Source organism: Phoca vitulina, unplaced genomic scaffold (genome assembly GCF_004348235.1).
Source record: "Phoca vitulina isolate PV1807 unplaced genomic scaffold, GSC_HSeal_1.0 scaffold1, whole genome shotgun sequence".
Taxonomy (NCBI): domain Eukaryota; kingdom Metazoa; phylum Chordata; class Mammalia; order Carnivora; family Phocidae; genus Phoca; species Phoca vitulina.
In genome coordinates, this window is record NW_022589704.1 from 58,011,471 (window position 1) to 58,029,804 (window position 18,334).

General features: G+C 38.9%; 1 protein-coding gene across 1 annotated transcript in view; it reads left to right on the forward strand.

Annotated features, from left to right (window-relative positions):
• Window positions 1-3,114, forward strand: part of SP3 (Sp3 transcription factor) — a 57,467-nt gene extending 54,353 nt beyond the window's left edge. The window contains exon 7 of the mRNA XM_032407888.1: window positions 498-3,114. Within this exon, the coding sequence (XP_032263779.1) occupies window positions 498-814 (317 nt within the window). The 3' untranslated portion in view covers window positions 815-3,114. The remainder of the gene's footprint in view (window positions 1-497) is intronic.
• The last annotated feature ends 15,220 nt before the right edge of the window (window positions 3,115-18,334 follow it).

Consider the following 18,334-nt stretch of genomic DNA (forward strand, 5'->3'; position numbering starts at 1 on the left):
GCCATCTCCATTATTCCTGGGATTACTCAGTCTTAATGGACCTCAAGCTTGTGTTTTTGCTTTAATCTCGAAGTACTCTGCATAGTTACTTGAATTCACATTTAAGAGTTGAAGGTTTAGTTATCATGGATATGACATGTTAATAATATCTTAAATAACAGTATACTCTTTAAAGAAGTCATTTTTTAGCTGTATGGTATCTTTCTTGTAACAGATGTTTCAAAACTATTGGCATAGTTGAAAGATTAAAGTCTCATCTGAGTATCAGTCTGTAATATTTGAAGATCGCTTCTCATCGAAAAGTAAAGATGACAGATTTATTTTGAGGGAAAATACTCTGAGAGAGAAATCTTGCAAGGGCAGCTCATGATACTAACACAGTTTTAATTGAACTCTGCTTCCTGTCCCTGTCAGTTAGGTTGGCTTTCTTTCTCAGCAAATGATCAGTCTATTAATGTTGAATTTAAAAAATTGAGTAACAATTTTTTTTTTAACAGGTGAGAAGAAATTTGTTTGTCCAGAATGTTCAAAACGCTTTATGAGAAGTGACCACCTTGCCAAACATATTAAAACACATCAGAATAAAAAAGGTATTCACTCTAGCAGTACAGTGCTGGCATCTGTGGAAGCTGCACGAGATGATACTTTGATTACTGCAGGAGGAACAACACTTATCCTTGCAAATATTCAACAAGGTTCTGTTTCAGGGATAGGAACTGTTAATACTTCCACCACCAGCAATCAAGATATCCTTACCAACACTGAAATACCTTTACAGCTTGTCACAGTTTCTGGAAATGAGACAATGGAGTAAATATTACACAAATACTTATTCATTGTGGTTATTTTTATACAGTAGTGAGAAGAATATTGTTCCTAAGTTCTTAGATATCTTTTTATTGATGTGCAAAAATTTTTGGATTGACAGTAACTTGGTTATACATGACACTGAAATGCCTTACTTTGTATGATATTCCATAGTATATTAAAAATGGTAAAATTGCATGGGTTTTGTAGGTACTTTTGGAATCTAGAAGAAATGAAATTTTACCAAGTTATATAAAGAGAAAATTGAATTTAACAATGCGAATGGTAGTCTAACCAAATGCATCAATCCTGTGTGGTTTAGTGTAAAAATGAGAACATGTTGGTATTTATCTATTGTAAGATAAAAAAAAGTTGGTGGGTGAAAGAAATCATGTTATGATAAAAAAAATTTTTGTAATTTTCTTGATGACTGGAATTTTTATTATGCATAACTGACAAATCAAGTTTCCAAGCAAATGTTACATAGTGTAGGCTTTACTTAGCTTATCAATTTGTCATTTTGAAGCTAATTATTTTAATTAGGTTAACTATGTACAATATTTTAAGCATTACTCTTGTAAGATTTTGAAAACTACATTTTAACATGGAACTCTAGGGATAGTCACCTTTTAAATCCTGTTGAAAAGCCATGTTTAAGATTTAATTTGCCAAAATAATGTCTTGTTAATATTCTTTCAATAACGAAGTTGGGCAATATAACCAATGTTTAAAAAAAAAAGTTTAAAATGTATAGGTTGAGGCATTTGGGTGGTAAGAAAATGTTACAGTGAATTATCCCTTTTCTTGAATATTGGAGGACCAAAAAAATAAGGTGTATTGCGTCTTAGCAGTGATTTTTTTATCCAATCTTGTTTCCAAAAACCATATGTCTGCCAGGGCCTTAAAAGCCATCATGTAAATTACCAGTAAAGTATAACATATGCAAACATAACAAAATCACTTCCATAGTGACGATACTCCAACCATATGGATATTAGTCATAGAAAACTAGAGGTTTATGATATTTTTTTAAGTCTTTTTTTTTTTTTTGTCTAGGTAGTCAGTCTGCACTTAAATATCAACCATTTTCCTTTTTTTGCTTCTTCCCTTTAAATTTATATGTATCCAGTACATTTAATTGAGAAATGTATGTTTTTTTATTATGCTGTATTTTCTTTTTATTTTTTAATTATTGTTTATATTTTCAATTATTAAAAAAATGTACAAAATAAAGTTTCATTGCTGGTCTTGTAAGAGCTATACAATTTTCCTAAATGTATACCTATAACTGCAGCAGTTCACCTATTTCAGAAATTTGGAATTCTGTTCATTTGTTATTCTTAAGACCACCTCAAATTTAAAGGCTACCTTATTGTACGTTTAAAGTGTATTATAACAGTGTGGTAGTTAATAAAACACTATTTTTTTTCTTTTGAGTTTGTTGTATTCCTATGCATTTAAAATATTTGCAGTGGTATGGGGTAAGAAAAATCTGTGGTTTATTTTCATCTTATCCTTTTGTTCACAGATTCTTGATTTCAGACACTAAAATTACTGTGAGCAGATATATTTACTTGGAAGAGTAGGGGCACTAACAGATTACTAATTTTTCACCTGAGAATGAACTAATTATTAAATAAAACTTGAAAAAATCTTTTAACTCTTAAGTCCACATTGATTCATGTTAATTGCAATAATGTCATTTTGCAAACCTTGTTTCCCTTGTTAAAGCAGTGCAGAATATTTTGATTTATTAAAAACTTGAATTTACATGAAGATTCTTGAAAATGGTAACATGTTTTGGTAAACCATGGCAAGAGTTATTTGAAAGTTATGTTTCGGGTTTATGTATGTCTAACGTTTAATAAAAACAGAGTAAGAGGAAGGGAGAAGTTAACAGTGACTTTATTTTAGGTATTTTAAAACTAAAAGTCCAATTACTTTCCACATGTGTACAGTGGGGGTAAAGATTAAGATTTCCATTGTCTCTTTTCCGGGCCCAATCTGACACTGTCAGTAATATCTTTGAATGCATAGGACAACTCTAGATACACATAAAAACACAGGCAGAGTTTTCCTAAATATGAGACTTAAGCTTGTGATGTGCAATGGGAAGTATTACTTGAATTATAGAAATTAATGGAATGTACAGTTATTTTGAAGTTAACAAGGATTAGAATTTGAATCTTTAAACTCCTTCAGATAATTTTTAGAATTTTTTTCACTATTGAGGATGTGTGAAGAGGATTATGTGAGAGGGTTGCTCACTTGAGCAAAATACCCATTAAGTCAGGAGATTAAAAATCTTTTTAGAGTGTGATAGTAGAGATGTTTTAAAATAATATTGAAATTCTACAGTAAGTTTATAGAGTGTTGTTTTTTTTTAATATTTTATTTATTTGACAGAGTCAGAGCGAGAGGGGGAACACAAGCAGGGGGAGAGGGAGAGGGAGAAGCAGGCTTCCCGAGGAGCAGGGAGCCCCGATGTGGGGCTCGATCCCAGGCCCCTGGGATCATGACCTGAGCCGAAGGCAGATGCTTAACAACTGAGCCACCCAGGCGCCCCTAGAGTGTTTTTGATCCATGAGTTTCCAAGCATATTTTATCAGTTCTTAGAGCATGAATACAATGAAGAAAGTAAGTAGTCCTGAAAATTATTTAAATAAGTTTTTGGATTTTAAAGAGTGCCCACTAGGAATATGTCAGTGAGCTTTGAATCTCTGCCTAACCAAAAAATGAGTATTCAACCTCAGCCTGGGTGATTTCAAATATTTCTATTTTTGTATTTAAAAATGCTGAATATATTGATTTTTTTCTAGTTACAGAATCTTAGTATTGAGTATATTAATGCAAGTATACTCTTTAATAGGTGTTTCATCAATTGCTTAATTTTCATGAAGGCTAGAGTGTATATTCAGTGTATTTACATGCAAATAATTCCTGTTGATCAGAACATACTCATCTAGTGAGCTAGATGTCTATACTCTGTATACCTTAATTTAAAGAAAATATCACTTAAGAAAATTTTATTTTCTTTATCTTGAGACTTAATGACTTTGAGAGGTAATTCAATTAACCAAAAAGCACATAAAGCTTTAAAGGAATACACCTATTGCAAAAAGTCGGGTGCCCTGTAAGTGACTAGGCAAAATAGTGAAAATGCTTAAGATATTTCAAAGTAGTGAAAATGCTTCTTAAATAGTAATAATACATGTATGCGTAAGTTGAAGGCATGTCAAACATACTTCATAGAAAATAGTGCTTAGCCATTACTGTTCATCAGAAAATGCTGGGAACATTTAAAAACATCCACAGGTCTTGGTGCATTCTTGGACTACTACCTCGACATTTCTGGGAATGGAGAATATATGTGTGTGTTGTCATCACTCCTTAAGTGGCTCTGATAAACACTCCTGGATTAGAATCACTTAAAAAGAGCAAGCATCTTAGTATCTTAATAGTTCAAATCCTAATACTACTCTCATGATCCCAAAGTTCTTGTTTTATTAAAAATCTTGTATTCAATATTGTTTGAACTTTGTGATTATTACTACTAATAACATTTGGTTTTAAGATATGTAAGTTGATGTGTTGGTTGTGCTACCCTATCAGACAATTTGGTTTTTAGTTTTAATTAAGTTGGTAAGCATTGCTTTCAATGTAAAAACTATTTGTTTCACTAAATAGTATGTTTAAAACTTTTTTGTCATAAATGAGTAGGAAGTCTTTTTGTTGTCTGATAATGAGCACAAAACAAATTGGTTGATATCTTGGGAACAAGATTTGGTATTTTAGTGAAATAACCTCCTCGTGTTGGAGACACAAAGATACTGATTTGGTCCTTTGGACAGATTTGTATATAATCAAATACATTGTGGTAAATATATACTAGCGGCAGATGCAAAGTGCTGTAGAAATGTAGAGGAGGGAAAATACTGCATGGAGAAATCTGGGAAAAGTCAGGCAGAGGAAATGTCATCAGCAAAGGTACAGTGTGGTTTGTTACGCATGATAGGGGAAGTTGTGAGAGTTGGAGGAGGGTGGTCAAATTGCAGAGTTCAGAATTTAATCTTTACCAGTGATTGCTAAACTTTTCGGAATCGTAGTTCTTAGAAAAATGCACATTAGCTCTCATTCAAATCCAGGTTGTTGAAACACTGCATGGGGATGTTTGAGCTAAAGTCTGAACCTTGGAATACTTAGGGAACTGGGGGAGAAAGAGGAGTCATCAAGGAGGCTGTCAGAAACCATAGAAAGTGTCACGATGGTGATGAACATTAAACAGTGGAGAGGTTAAGTTGGATGAAAGGCAAGAAAAGGCTCTTGGTTTTGGCAATAAGGAGTTGCCTGCTGATCTTTGTAAGCAGTTGAGAATATTTGGGTGAAAGACTGGTTGAGAGCATAGGAGAAAGAAGAGGCTTTGGGGACAACAAGTATAGCATATTCTGTTAAATTTGGTGGTAAAGAGCAGAAGGGCAGATGCTGAGTCAGGAAAGAAAATTGTTCAAGTTTCTCATAATAGTGGTACATTTTTATACTGATAAATATTAAGAGTAAAAATTTAAGTGACCTCTAAGCTGGAGTTGAAATTTTTAAAGAGCTGCATATGCTGTCATGTATTCTTACCATTTCGTCAGTTTTTAAATTTAAATGCAGTTTTTTGATGTTAAATGCAGTTTTAAATGCAGTTTTTTGGTATATTTAAATGCAGTTTTTTGGTGTTAAAAATGCTGAATGGGAGGTCTCCGTTTCCTTCAGCCTTTCCCCACTCCCCAGTTTTTAAGTCCCTTGCTTCTCTTCTGAATCCATATTAAGCTGCATACTTGATGTGTGAAAACATACTTGATGTTCTTAAAACCCAATTTTTATCATCCATAAAAAAGGGATAACTAACGGTGGTATCCCTCAGGATTGTTGTGAGGATTAAAATGTAAGCATTTAACATAGTGTCTCTAGCTTATAGCAGCAACTCATTTTTTTCTCCCTCCACATCTCTTACTAACTCTGAAGACTTCATTTTTCTGCAGTAAGGGGGCCAGTGTTTGGGGGTTTCCATTGTTTGACTATGGTTTGTGCATTGATTTCCTCCTTCAGAAAGAGGGCGTTTTTTAAATGAAAAAAAAAGTGAAAACTATAGAATCTAAATGGTTGGTGGACAGTATGTCAAGTGACTGCCCCATCAGAAAGGGTGGAAATAAGAAGCAAAGAACGAAGCACAGAAAAGTGTCGTCTTAAGGAAATTACACCCTAATGTAGAATTCTGTCCCTATTTTAACATTCCTAAGAACTAGCCAAAGAATCTTTGGTTCATTTTGATTGAATTTAGCAGTCAGTGGTTCCAACCTTAAGAAATGCAGCTTATTTCTCCCAAGAAAAGTCTAAGCCTCCAATAGACAACAGAAATACAGGAAATGTTACAGTAGATAACTTTTAGGATGTCTGCCCAACTTTTGTGTCATTTTCTGAGGATTACTTCTGCCACTTTCAGAGAGGAGCTATTCAGAGGACTGGACAAGGGGTGGACGTTTGAGCCAAATAGGTGATTTCTTCTGAGAATTTGGAATTGGAAAACCAATGTCCTGGGAAGCTGCATTTGGAACATGGATGTGAAGCAGAAAGAGGATCAAGCAAAGATGAGAGACCGTACAACTTTAGAAGAAAAAGATGATGAAAACAGCTGCCTTGATTGCTGATAACTGCACTTTTTTCCCCAATGTTTTGTGCCTGTCTGCATTGCTGCTCCTGGGTTCCATAAGTTACCCTTAAAACCTTACAGAGAGACTCCCCCCACACTTCCACCTTTAGTTCTCAAGGTTAGGAGACTGTTACTCGCTACCAAATGCCCAACTAAAACATCGATAAAATTCCTTCTTGCATAAAATACAGTGGTCTGAAATAGTTGATGACTTGATCCTGTAAAAATACCACAAAAAGTCATCGTAGTGCCAGATGAGTCAGGTTTCGATGAGGGAGAACAGTATAGAGCCTGAGTGAGTCAGAAAGGGTGAGCCTTGAAGGGCCAGTCAAATGTACCCAAGGGAACTGATTAAAAGGCCTGAAAGTCTACCTGCAGTCTGAGGACTCTTCTTATGAAAGGGCTGTGTATCTGGGGTTAAGGAATTCTGGTTTTCTTGCCAACGCCAGCTTTATTGTTAATGTCTCACACCATATGTTCTTCCTTTTATATTTTCATTGTACAAATTCAGGTTCGGTTTAGGCCTCACTTTTAATTGTGTATACCCAGTTACCGAGTCTTCCTTACACCCTGATCCCTTAAAAATCTTGAGTTAGTTGCCTCTTTCACATTTTTACTCTTGGTAAATTTCTGTGGCTTTTTCATCTTGAATCATTTGATAAAGGTGAAACTTTTCACATTGTAACACAGTGCACAGATTTTGGACTTAGACATTCCTGGGTTTATGTCCTGGCTCTGCTGCTTACTAGCTGTGTGACCTCGGACTCTTATCATTCCACGCCCAGCCTCAGCTTTCTAATCTGTAAAATAATAGTAGTATTATCGTCACAAGGGTGATGGAGGAGATGAAGTAAGTTAATGCATGTAAACCACTGTTCACAGTGCCTGACACATAGCTAAGTATTAAGTAAATGTAAGCCTTGGAGGAATCAATCAATACTCTTCCTACACTTGGAAATAATTATCCGCGTCTTGTATTAATGTGTTTATCCACTTTGATCTAGTTAGTTGTCTGTCAGCAAACATTAACAAGATTGCTATTATTTGTATTGTGCCTTTTTATTATGAAGCATTTCAAACAGAGAGAAAAAAATACGGAAAACCATATAAATGAATACCCGTGTATCCACCATCCAGCTTTTACAGTCTTAATATTTTACACACATTTGCTTGTTTCTTTTAAAAAAGTTATAGTTACAGTGAAATCCATACAGCCCTTTCTCATTCTATTTCCTTCCCTTTACCCACAGAGGTAACTGCTGCTCTCAGTTTTTATGTTAATCAGAATGATACCATGAATGGTTTTATATGCTTATATATATGCATACATAGGACTATCTTCATGTTTTTGAAACTTTATATAAATGGTATATCATACTGTAGATTAACCTTATGAGACTTGTTTTTTCACTCATGTTGAGATGTATCCATGTGAACACCTGTTTCTCTAAAGTATTCATTTAAAATTCATTGAATAAGTTCGTTGAATAAGTGTATCACAGTTTCTCCATTTTCTTGTTGATGCACGTTTCGGTTATTTAAGATTTTTCATTATAAACAATGCTGCATGAAATACTTGGCACATTTCCTTGTGCACTTGTGTGTTTGAGGTATGTATCATGAACTTCAATTACTGGCCAATTGAATGTTCTTACCTTCAAGTTTATCAGGATCGCCAAGCTGATCTGCACAGTGTTCATACCAAATTAAGTCCTACCGGCAGTGTATAGGAGTGCACATTTTCCCATACCCTCTCTAACCATTGGCCTTGGCAGATATTTTTCCCAATGAAAAACAATGCAATTTTATTTTGAAATTTGACAAAATGATTTTTGGGAGAAAAGTAAGTGTAAAGTTAAAAAGGAACCGGAAAACCTAAGCCACATATATATAAAGAAATTGATACCAGTAGGCATAAGCAGACATTTGTCAAGTGTAGCAGAAACAATGTGTGGTTTTCTTACAGGTTCCACCTTTTAAACTCTCATTCAGCCCCTGCCCTGGTACGCTACTCCCCACAGCCTCTCACTGTAGAGGCCTCTACACAGTAGACCACCGTCTTGGATCGAATATTGTAAAGGAGTCTCCAGCCCAACTAGCTGTCTTCCATGGTGTTCACTTCGTCCAGGGCCTGGGAGTATAGGCTATTACTGCCCCCGGGCCTCGTGTCTGCCCTGTTCTCTCCAGTTCTTCCCCTGCATCCCTACCCCACTCCAAATCAAGTACCCCTAATTGATCAGCCTGTCAGGTGCATAAGCCAACTTCAAATTGGGGAAACCCTTTCTTGCAGACCCCCAGTATTGCCATATATTCCCACATGATGGATGTGAAATAACTCACGATTTTGATTCTCATTTCCCTGTATTCTGGTGAGGTTGAGCGTATTTTCACTAAGTTTACAATCCATGTTCCCTCTGAAGGGAATTACCTACTTGAATCCTTTACCCTTTTGCCTTTTTGGTATTTGCATTTTTGCATCCATTTTTAAACATTTTTAATAAATTCCAGATATGTATTATTTTAGAGATACATAGGCTAATAATATCTTTTCCCAATATGAGGCTTGTCTTTTAGCTTTTATGGTGTTTTGTGTATAAGTTGTTGTTTTGTAAGAGTTTTATTTAATCTCTTGGTTGCAGCTTTTGTTTCTGAAGGAATTCTCTGGTGTCATAAAAATATTTTCCTCTAAAAGTTTTAGGATTTTGTTTTTCAGTTTAGCTTATTAATCCTATTTAAAGGTATTTCTCATTATGGTGTGAAGTCTCTAATATTTTCCTACGAATGTCTTGGCACATTATTGAATAGCCCAACTTTCCCCCCATTGATTGTAATGCTACTTCTGTCATTTATCAAGTTTCCATTTGTGTGTGGATCTATTCCTTCAGTCCTTTCTGTCTTCCCTGTGCTAGGATCATACAATCAGTACCATGCCTTTCACATCTCCATATCTGGTAGGGCAAGTCTCTGCTCACCCCTAACCTGTCCTTCAAAATAGTTTTGACTGTTGAGCCCTAGCTTTTCCTGTGAGCTTAGGATTAAATTGTCACGTACTGTTGAAAAATCATGTTAGGATTTTTATTGGGATTATGTTGAGTGTATATATTAATTTGGAGGAAGAATGTTATGTTCCTATCCATGGATGGTCTGTATCTTCACTTTAATGCTCCTTTTATAACCTATTTTCTCTTTGAAAGGTCTTAAACATCTTTCTACATTTTTTTCTCTGTAGCTTTTTTTTTTTTTTTAGTTGTTGCTATGGGGATAGGTTTTTTCTTTTTAAGTTAAATATGTGAATTGGTCAATACTGGTCTATATACATGCTATTGAATTTTATAAACTGATTCTAACAATCTTACATAATTCTCTTGCTAGTTCTAATAATTTGCCTCTGGATTCTATAAGATTTTTTTATGGAGATAGTCGTATTGTCCTCAAATAAGAAAAGGTTTGTCTCTCCATTTCCAATTCTGATACCTCTACTTTTTAAAAATATTGCATTACATTGATAGCTTACTGTTAACTAGAAGTGGTGGTAACAGACATCTCTGCTCTGTTTCTGACTATCATTTACTTTTCTTTCCCACATGTAACCTTATTTGATCCTTGTGCTGTGTGCTTGGCACTTGGGATAAAAAAAGATGATCAATTCATAGTTTCTGTCCTAAAGGATACTAGGCTGATGACATTCTGACTACAGTGGCCTTTCTGACTTTAAAAAAATTCTCTCTCATTAATCTAGTTTCCTGTACTTTTTCCATTATAACAACACATTCCCTTTATTTCAAAGTTAGTGGAGGACTAGCTTCCCCCCCCCCGCCCCCCGCCAAACATTATCCTCCAAGAGCTCCAGCATAACCCTGCTAAGTGTCCACAGATGTGACATCTGGAACATCGTACCCCAAGTATGCAAGAGCCTGAGTGTAGGCCCTGTGTCTGCTTGGCACAAGGTTATATGCATGAGGGCACCTAATAAACCTTTTATGACATTCAAAGAAAGAACATAGGGGTTTACTTGCTCAGGCTCTAGCGTTAAGCTCAAGGCTTGCTTGATAGGCCAAATTCGGGGTGGGGAAAAGAAACAGAAAAGTTGCTTACGGGGTCTGTTTTTCTGGCTCAAGTCTCCTCAAGTCTACCCTAATACTGGAGACAGTGAGTCAACCCTGAAACAGAAAAACTAGAAACTACGAGGCAGCAACATATGCATGCAAACAACTTTCTAATCACAGTTCTGAAGGAAAGAAAAAGTAATATTCTACCCATAAAATCATTATTTGATGACATACATTGGCAGGAGCGGTAGGTATAAACACCACCCAGAACCAGGGGGCTTGTAATATCTGGGCTCCTCTCTGCTGGGCTGGTCCTTCTTCGGTTGGCGAAGGATAAAGGGACAGTTGTTGGTATTTCTTCAGTCCCAGAATTTGAATGAGGACACAGGGAGGAGAGGCTTGGAGGAAGGAGGTGAACGGTGAAGACGAGTGTGCAGGGGAATAGCGGGGCAGGCTCAGCCTTCAGTGTTGGCACTGGGTGTCCTCTGCTGTCGTTCACAGGAGCCAATGACTTGCTGCTTGTAGAGAGTCTTAATCTTATTCTAAGATGGCATTTTGGATTCCGACCCATTGTGATCATACCTTCTGTGTCCTTGAGGCTTTCCCCCCACAGCTTGAGAGCTGCTGGGAAGCAAGCTGCAAACTTAAGTTTCTCTTTGGTTTTGCTCTGCAAGGGCGGAGAACACTGTCCCTTGGCAAACAAGTCACAAAATTAGCAGGATCGCAGTGTGGCTCCTGTCAAGTTGCTGGACAGTCAGGCCTCCAGCTGCAGAAGGACCTCATCCTGCTCTTCCCTGGTCTCTAAACATTAGCAGCACCATGTTGCTAACTCCCTTGTTTTGGGCAAAGTCTCTGCTGCCTTCATTTCCCTCTTGCCAGATGGGCAGCGAGGGTGAGTGAAGTCGGGGTGTGGCTTGCCTCACGATCACTGCTGCACACCTTCGCAGTCAGCTTCTTGGAAGGGCTGTCAACATTTTCTCCACCTCCTCTTCTCGGTTTACTCTCGTCTGCTTTCTGCCCCATCACTCCACTGACAAGCTTTGGAAAAGCTTGATATTGACCTCCACGTCATAACCATATAACACTGAAACATTCACATCCTGCTTGACCTCCAGAGTGTTGAGGTCAGCTGGTGATTCTCCTCTTTGTGAAGCCGTCTCTTGCCCTGACATCCATGGCCCTCCTGAGTTTCCTTCTGCCTCTTTCCACTTCTCTTCTTTGCTAGCTTTTCTTCTTCTACCTGACACTTAAATGTTGGGTTTTCTCAAGGCCTGATCTGAGCTGAATTCTCTCCTCATTTTGCACTCTTACTGGATGATCTCATTCGTTCTGGTGATCTCCTTTTACTCCAGACAGGACAGCACCCAAGTCTTCTATCGCTACTCTGTTCCTCACTTGAATTGCTGCCAAGATATTGAACTCTTTGTTGGAAGTTTCATTTGTCTTCTCTGTTGAAAGTTTCACAGGTACCTCAAAATTTATATGTTCAAAACTCCATTTCAGAATGTCTGCCCCTAACTGTGGACCGTCAGTATCTATCTTAATGAATAGACATCCTCATATGCATCTAAATGCTCATGCCAGAAAAGTGAAAGCTAGCCTTGACCGTCCTCTCCTTCTCATCCCCCATATCGAGCCTGTTGATATTTCGAGTGTTTCAGAGCCATGCATCCCTCACTAGTCCACTCTCCAAAATAGTAGCCCAGAGTGATTTTTTTGAAAAATACCAGTCTCCTTAAAACTCTTTATTGGCACTTCAAATAGCATCCTGAGTCTTTGCCATGGTTGGTCCCCTGCCAACTTCACCAGCCTCCTCAGTGAGTCTGTCCCTCATTTGCTGTGCTCCAGCCGCTGTGCCTTCTCTCACTTCCTCAGATATCTCAGGCTCCTTCCGGCTTGCCTCTGGCCTTGCGGATTCTGTCAAGGCCGCACGATGGCTCTGGTGCGCTCTAGGCGCTTTTGCCTTATGGGCCCCTTCATAAACTTTCTGAAAAATTATGTCGTATGATAACATTGGTATAAAGATAAATATAATCCAGGTTGGATTCATTTCTTTTTTCTATCAAGATAAAATTCACATAAATTAACCATTTAAAAATGTACAATTCAGTGACATTTAATATAATCACAATATTGTGCAACCACCACCTCTATCTAGTTCCAAAACCCTATCTGAAAAAGTAACCCTGTACCTAGTAAGCACTTACTCTTCATAACCCCCTTCACCTAGTCCTTTGAGAACCACCAATCTGCTTTCTGTCTCCACGGATTTCTCTCTTCTGGATATTTCAGATAAGTGGAGTCATACAATATGTCGCCTCTGTGTCTGGCTTCTTTCACTTAACACAATGTCTTGGAAGTTTACCAGGGAACATTATCAGGACTTCATTCCTTTTCACGACTGAATAATATTGCATTGTATGGATATATCACCTCTTGTTTATCCATTCATCCACTGGTGGGCATCCGGTGGTTTAACCATTTTGCTATTGTGACTAGTACTGCTATGAAGGGTCACGTATGAGTACTTATTCGAATGCCTGTTTCAATTTTGGGGGGTATATACTTAGGAGCGTAATCATGGATTCATTATTCACCTGATTTTAAAATGAATTAAAAACATTTGCATGGACCCCTAGATGTATTGTGAGCCTAGGCACTGTGCCTACTGCACCTGATGATTAAGTGGACCCTGCATCTATTCCTTCCATCTGAGATGCTTCTCTTGCATCTTTGCTGCACCATGGGAGGGTACCAAATGCCCATTGGGAAGAACGGATGTGCCTTGCAGAGGAGATGGGACCCACTGAGTAAGATGGAGAGTGGATTAATCTCAATTTTCATCCCAGGGAGAAGTGAATTGATGGCAGTAGTCATTCTGCACTCAAAGGGAAGAACTGCTCTGCATATCTGTGTAATCAACTCACTCTCCGGCTCCCTCAGCTGGAGCCTATCCCATCTCCCTGGCTCCTGGCACCAGGGTCCTCTTGGTCCGCGTGCTCTCACCCCAGCTCACTGCCTCCCCTTGGGGAGCCTGACTTCAACAAAAGAAAAATAACTCCTGCCTCTAGTCTTGAGTGTGGCACTGGTGGTGGATAGTAACATACCACCAAGTTATTCTGACCCAATTATTTTTTTCAAGACATCGGGCTATTGGAAAGTCTCAAGTAAAATGTGAACTTTCTGAAGAAAGAAATTCCAAGAAGAATAAAGTATAAATAGATAAAGTATAATAGAGCGCACGGTGATCTCCCTGGTACTCTCTCATCGATCCCCTCTGGTACGTTTGCGGGAGCCTGGTGGTAGCACAAGAGAGAGGATAGCCATGTTTCGTTTGAACGTGGCTTTCTCTTTTTATGTTAACCTCAAGTTTCTTTATTTCCCTTCTTTTTGCTTCTTTTTTTCTTGCGTATTAATTCAGCTAAAGACTAAAGGGGACTAGTACAGGGTTTTAATCAAAGGGGATGAAGTATCTAAATTTACCAGCCTTACCATCTAGACTTACCTCTGTCTCGCTACTTGTCTGCATACCAGGTGGTTAAGAGGAAGAGCCCGGACAGATCTGCTATTGTTTCATGTTCTTTGCATCAATACTTCCTTATGCTGACATTTGTAACAAGAGAAGATTATAGTCAGAAAAAGTCCCTACCCAATTTTTTTAGGCAAACCCACAATATTTTCCATTCCCCCTTTTAATTACATCTGCTCTGTGGTTTGGGTAAGCAGACCACATTGCCTGCTGCCTAAATTATTTTCCAACTACCAAATTGCTCTCCCTGCACACATCCCCAAATCATCTCCTACGTGTTTTCAGGCAAGCTGTCTTTTAGTACATTGAATTATATCCTCTATTATGATATATAATTACAGCATCAATGTCTATACACCTTTTGTTACAAATATATGCTAATTATTTTTTCCTGTTTCAAGATTATTAAAGCAGTTCTTAGGCATTAAAGGATACTGTCAAGAGTCAATATTGAACAGAAGACTGGTTGGGGGGAGAATAGAAGTTTCCATAGATGAACCTAATAACTTTACACTTGCCATGATGACTCTTAATATGTTTTTGACAGTTAGTAATTGGTGGATTCTCTCTACTTCCCTTTGAATTATTTTGTGAAGTCAAATGGGTCATTATGAAGCCTAGATACTCAGTAATCTTATTTTATTTTATCATGTCAAAATTAGCTCCATTTGGAGATGTGCAAATTGTATTTGTCAGTACTTAGCAAATGTTTCACCGTGATGGAAAATTGCCTCTACTTTTGTCAAGAGCTCAAGATTATAATAAACACCATGGTAATACAGAATGGCTGATGGGTCTGGAAAACCTGAAGAAATGGGCCAAGACTATCATGGATTTAAAAAAATGCAAAGAGGAGAAAGAGTAAAAAAGGCTTTCTGAATCCAAGATTCTGTGAATTTCCCCAAGACTCCCAATTTTATGAGAGAAGCTACACATTAAAAGGTTTTCTTAGCTTGTCTGAGATTTTTTTCTCTTCTCTACTTTAGTTTTCCTTTGGTTTTCCATCTTTCACTATGAATTATAGGTCTGGTTTCAATTTCAAATTTTGAATGTGGGACCTGGGACCTTAACAGTCTTAATTCTCAATTATAGGATCTATTTACCAAAATCATTCTGATGTCCCAGGAATGTGGAGGAAGACATGAGAAGGTACCTTGTTCAACTCAAAAATAAAATCTAGGCTAGAAGTCTCCTGCAGGAAGAGCTCTGGCTCTTTGCCCACTGATTCTTGGAAACTTGGATGAAGAAGGCACTTGTCCGTGGGAGCAGGTGTTCATGGCGCACCTAATGAAGATAACAAAGCAGAGCCTCTCAGGGCTTTGCTGGAGTTAATCAGCACTCCCCATCACCTGATCTTTCATTACTTCTAAAGTTTCTTCTGGAAAGTCTCGCAAGAGGTGTTTTATGAACAAGTTGTAACTATTTTTATGGATTTTAGTGATTTAGACCAGATTCATGACCCACAACCACATTTGCCGTTATGAGCAATATAGACTTTATTTTTTCCAGATTTTGGGTCATGAATATCAATTTTTCCCTCCTTTGAGGAGCACTTAGGGATGACGTTTTAAGAGTTATTTTATGTGTTCCTTTACAACTGAAATGAAAATGAAAGGAGATTTTGAGATGTAAACTGACCTTTGCCCCTATTTGAAATCCTGGGAACTGGGAGTTCCCTTTGAGCGTTAGTGCCATACGGTGTGCACAGAATGTTATGGGAGACTAGGAGGGGGTCATTGAAACCAGGATTAGGGCTTATGGAAGGTTTCCCAGCGGAGTGACAAAAGCTGGAGGTGAAAAGGGGCTGGATAGATAAGAAGGGCGAATAGGATGGGACACTCCCTGTGTCTGTCTTGGTCATCACTGTTTCCTCAGGGCTCAGCAGAAGATTTGATTAAGGCAGTCAGTAAAAAAACTGATCTGTGATTGAGGAAAGGCTATTAACATGCTGTCCCTCCACAGCAACATGCTTGCATTTAGCGCAAACTTGGCCCGATGCAAATATTTTGGGCAGCAGCAGACTCTTGGGAGGAAGAGCTTCAGGGTAGATGGTGCCTCAGATGAAAATCTCTTTGGTGGTTGCCTCCTCTGTCTTCAGCATCTGCATTATGTCCTGATTAGGAATATGGAAAGGAAAAACCATGGAAGTGAATGCCAGTGGTGATCGCCTCAACTGGAATTTGGGCTCTCATCTGGGCTCACCAAAGGGGAGTGACATGCTACGGAAGCAACCGCAATCCTGGCGGGACAGCAGATCAGCCTTGGGCTTCAACTACTGGCCAGAGAAAAAGCAGCAGAGTTTGGGCAAAACAAAAATGAGCATTTGCTGGTTATCCTCATGAGCTAAGATACTCTAAGGCCGGGGCGCCTGGGTGGCTCAGTCGTGAAGCGTCTGCCTTCGGCTCAGGTCATGATCCCAGGGTCCTGGGATCGAGCCCCACATCGGGCTCCCTGCTCTACGGGAAGCCTGCTTCTCCCTCTCCCGCTCCCCCTGCTTGTGCTCTCTCTTTTGCTGTGTCTCTCTCTGTCAAATAAACAAATAAAATCTTAAAAAAAAAAAAAAAAAAAGATACTCTAAGGCCAGGGGCACCTGCGTGGCTCAGTCGCTGAAGCATCTGACTCTTGGTTTTGGCTCAGGTCCTGATACCAGGGTCGTGAGATGGAGCCCTGGGTTGGGCTCTGTGCTCAGTGCAGAGTCTATTTGAGAGTCTCTCTCTCTCTCCACTCCTGTCTGCCCTGCCCCCCCTTCCCCACTCTCTCTCTCTCTCTCAAATAAATAAAAATCTTAAAAAAAAAAAAAAAAAAGATACTCTAAGGCCAGGTGGGGTTTTCTCTGAGCCTCTCTGCTCAGCTCTAAAGAGATAATGAGCTAATTTGCCACTTTCTCCCTGTCAAAATATATTAGAAGCAGCCCTGCGAATTAACACTGTCCTGAAAGCAAGAGGGAGAAGGAACTCACAGGGCATGGCATTTTCCCTAACTTTGACTAGTGTTTTTTGCAGTAAAAAATGTGGCAGGAAAAAAAAGAGGATAAAGTTGTTTAATTTTTGATTTTTGTTGAGGCTACTAGTAGAAGGGAAGCTTTTCACCATTGTCCCTCTCCTCTGAGCGCCCCGAAGCCTAGATCGTATACGAAACGTTTCCAGCACAGACTGCTCCAGCAGCTCTGTCACTGAATATAATTTGATAACTGCTGCAACGTTCTTTCCAGAACTACAGCCCCTGTTCTGCCTTCTGTCACCTCCCAAACAAGCCTGAGCATTAGGAGGGTAACTGGGTGACAGTGGCTTGGGAGCCCCGTTGACGTGGAAGGCAAGAAGATCTTTTGTCCCATTCCCCAAAGTGGAAGGAGATGGGGCCACCAGAAAGTCTCAACACGCTCTTGTCCCTCCATAAAAAAGGCTTGAAAATTATTTTGATGCAAGGCTGCCCCTGCAAAATATTTGTATCAACCGCAGCAAGGCGTCCCTCTTGGCAGATGCAGCCCCCTCCTGGACTCACGGCTTGGCCAGAGCCGCTTGGGCTGGGTTTCAGCCCCTACTTGTGCCCTTGTCTGGGAACAACCAGCACAACTGTCCTTGGCGGCTGTAATCTAACATACCCCTTAAACAATGCTTATGTTAGTACTGCGAATGTGGCTACCGACAGGAATCCTGGGCAGGTTTGTTTCTGGCACTGCACCATTCCTCTTTCCTATTCCTTTTCTCTCTGCTCCTCCCTCTTCTCTCCACCTGGGACCTTCAAGCTGGACCCCCAATGTCTCAGCACATTATCTAGATGTCCCCTCTTGCACTTCAGATTCTTCCCCCTGCTTGGCTCCTTTATTACAAATTACACATCCTCTGCCCCATTCCTCCGAGGTCCTCTGAAGGGGCCGAGCTTAATCTGGTTCATAAATTGGGGCTAAGTTGCTAATGGTTGATAATATATTACTCTTCCAGATGGAACCTGGATGAGTCTTTATAGATTGGGCCACAGGATTTACATTTTAGTAGAGATCTTCAGGGCCTTAACCGCAAAGGAGATGGATGTGGTGAATTTCATGAACTGTGGCATGACCAACCAGAAGATGTTTTAGGGTTGAGTTTTCTTGCCTTTCTCAGGCACCCTAGTAGGTAGTATCCCTAGACAATACATGAATTCACCTGATAACCTGAAGTGGTATTCGGAAGTGTGGGGCAAACTGGAGAAACATATTTACAAACATTTCAAGTTTTTTTTTTTTTTAGATACTAATGACACTATTTTAACATT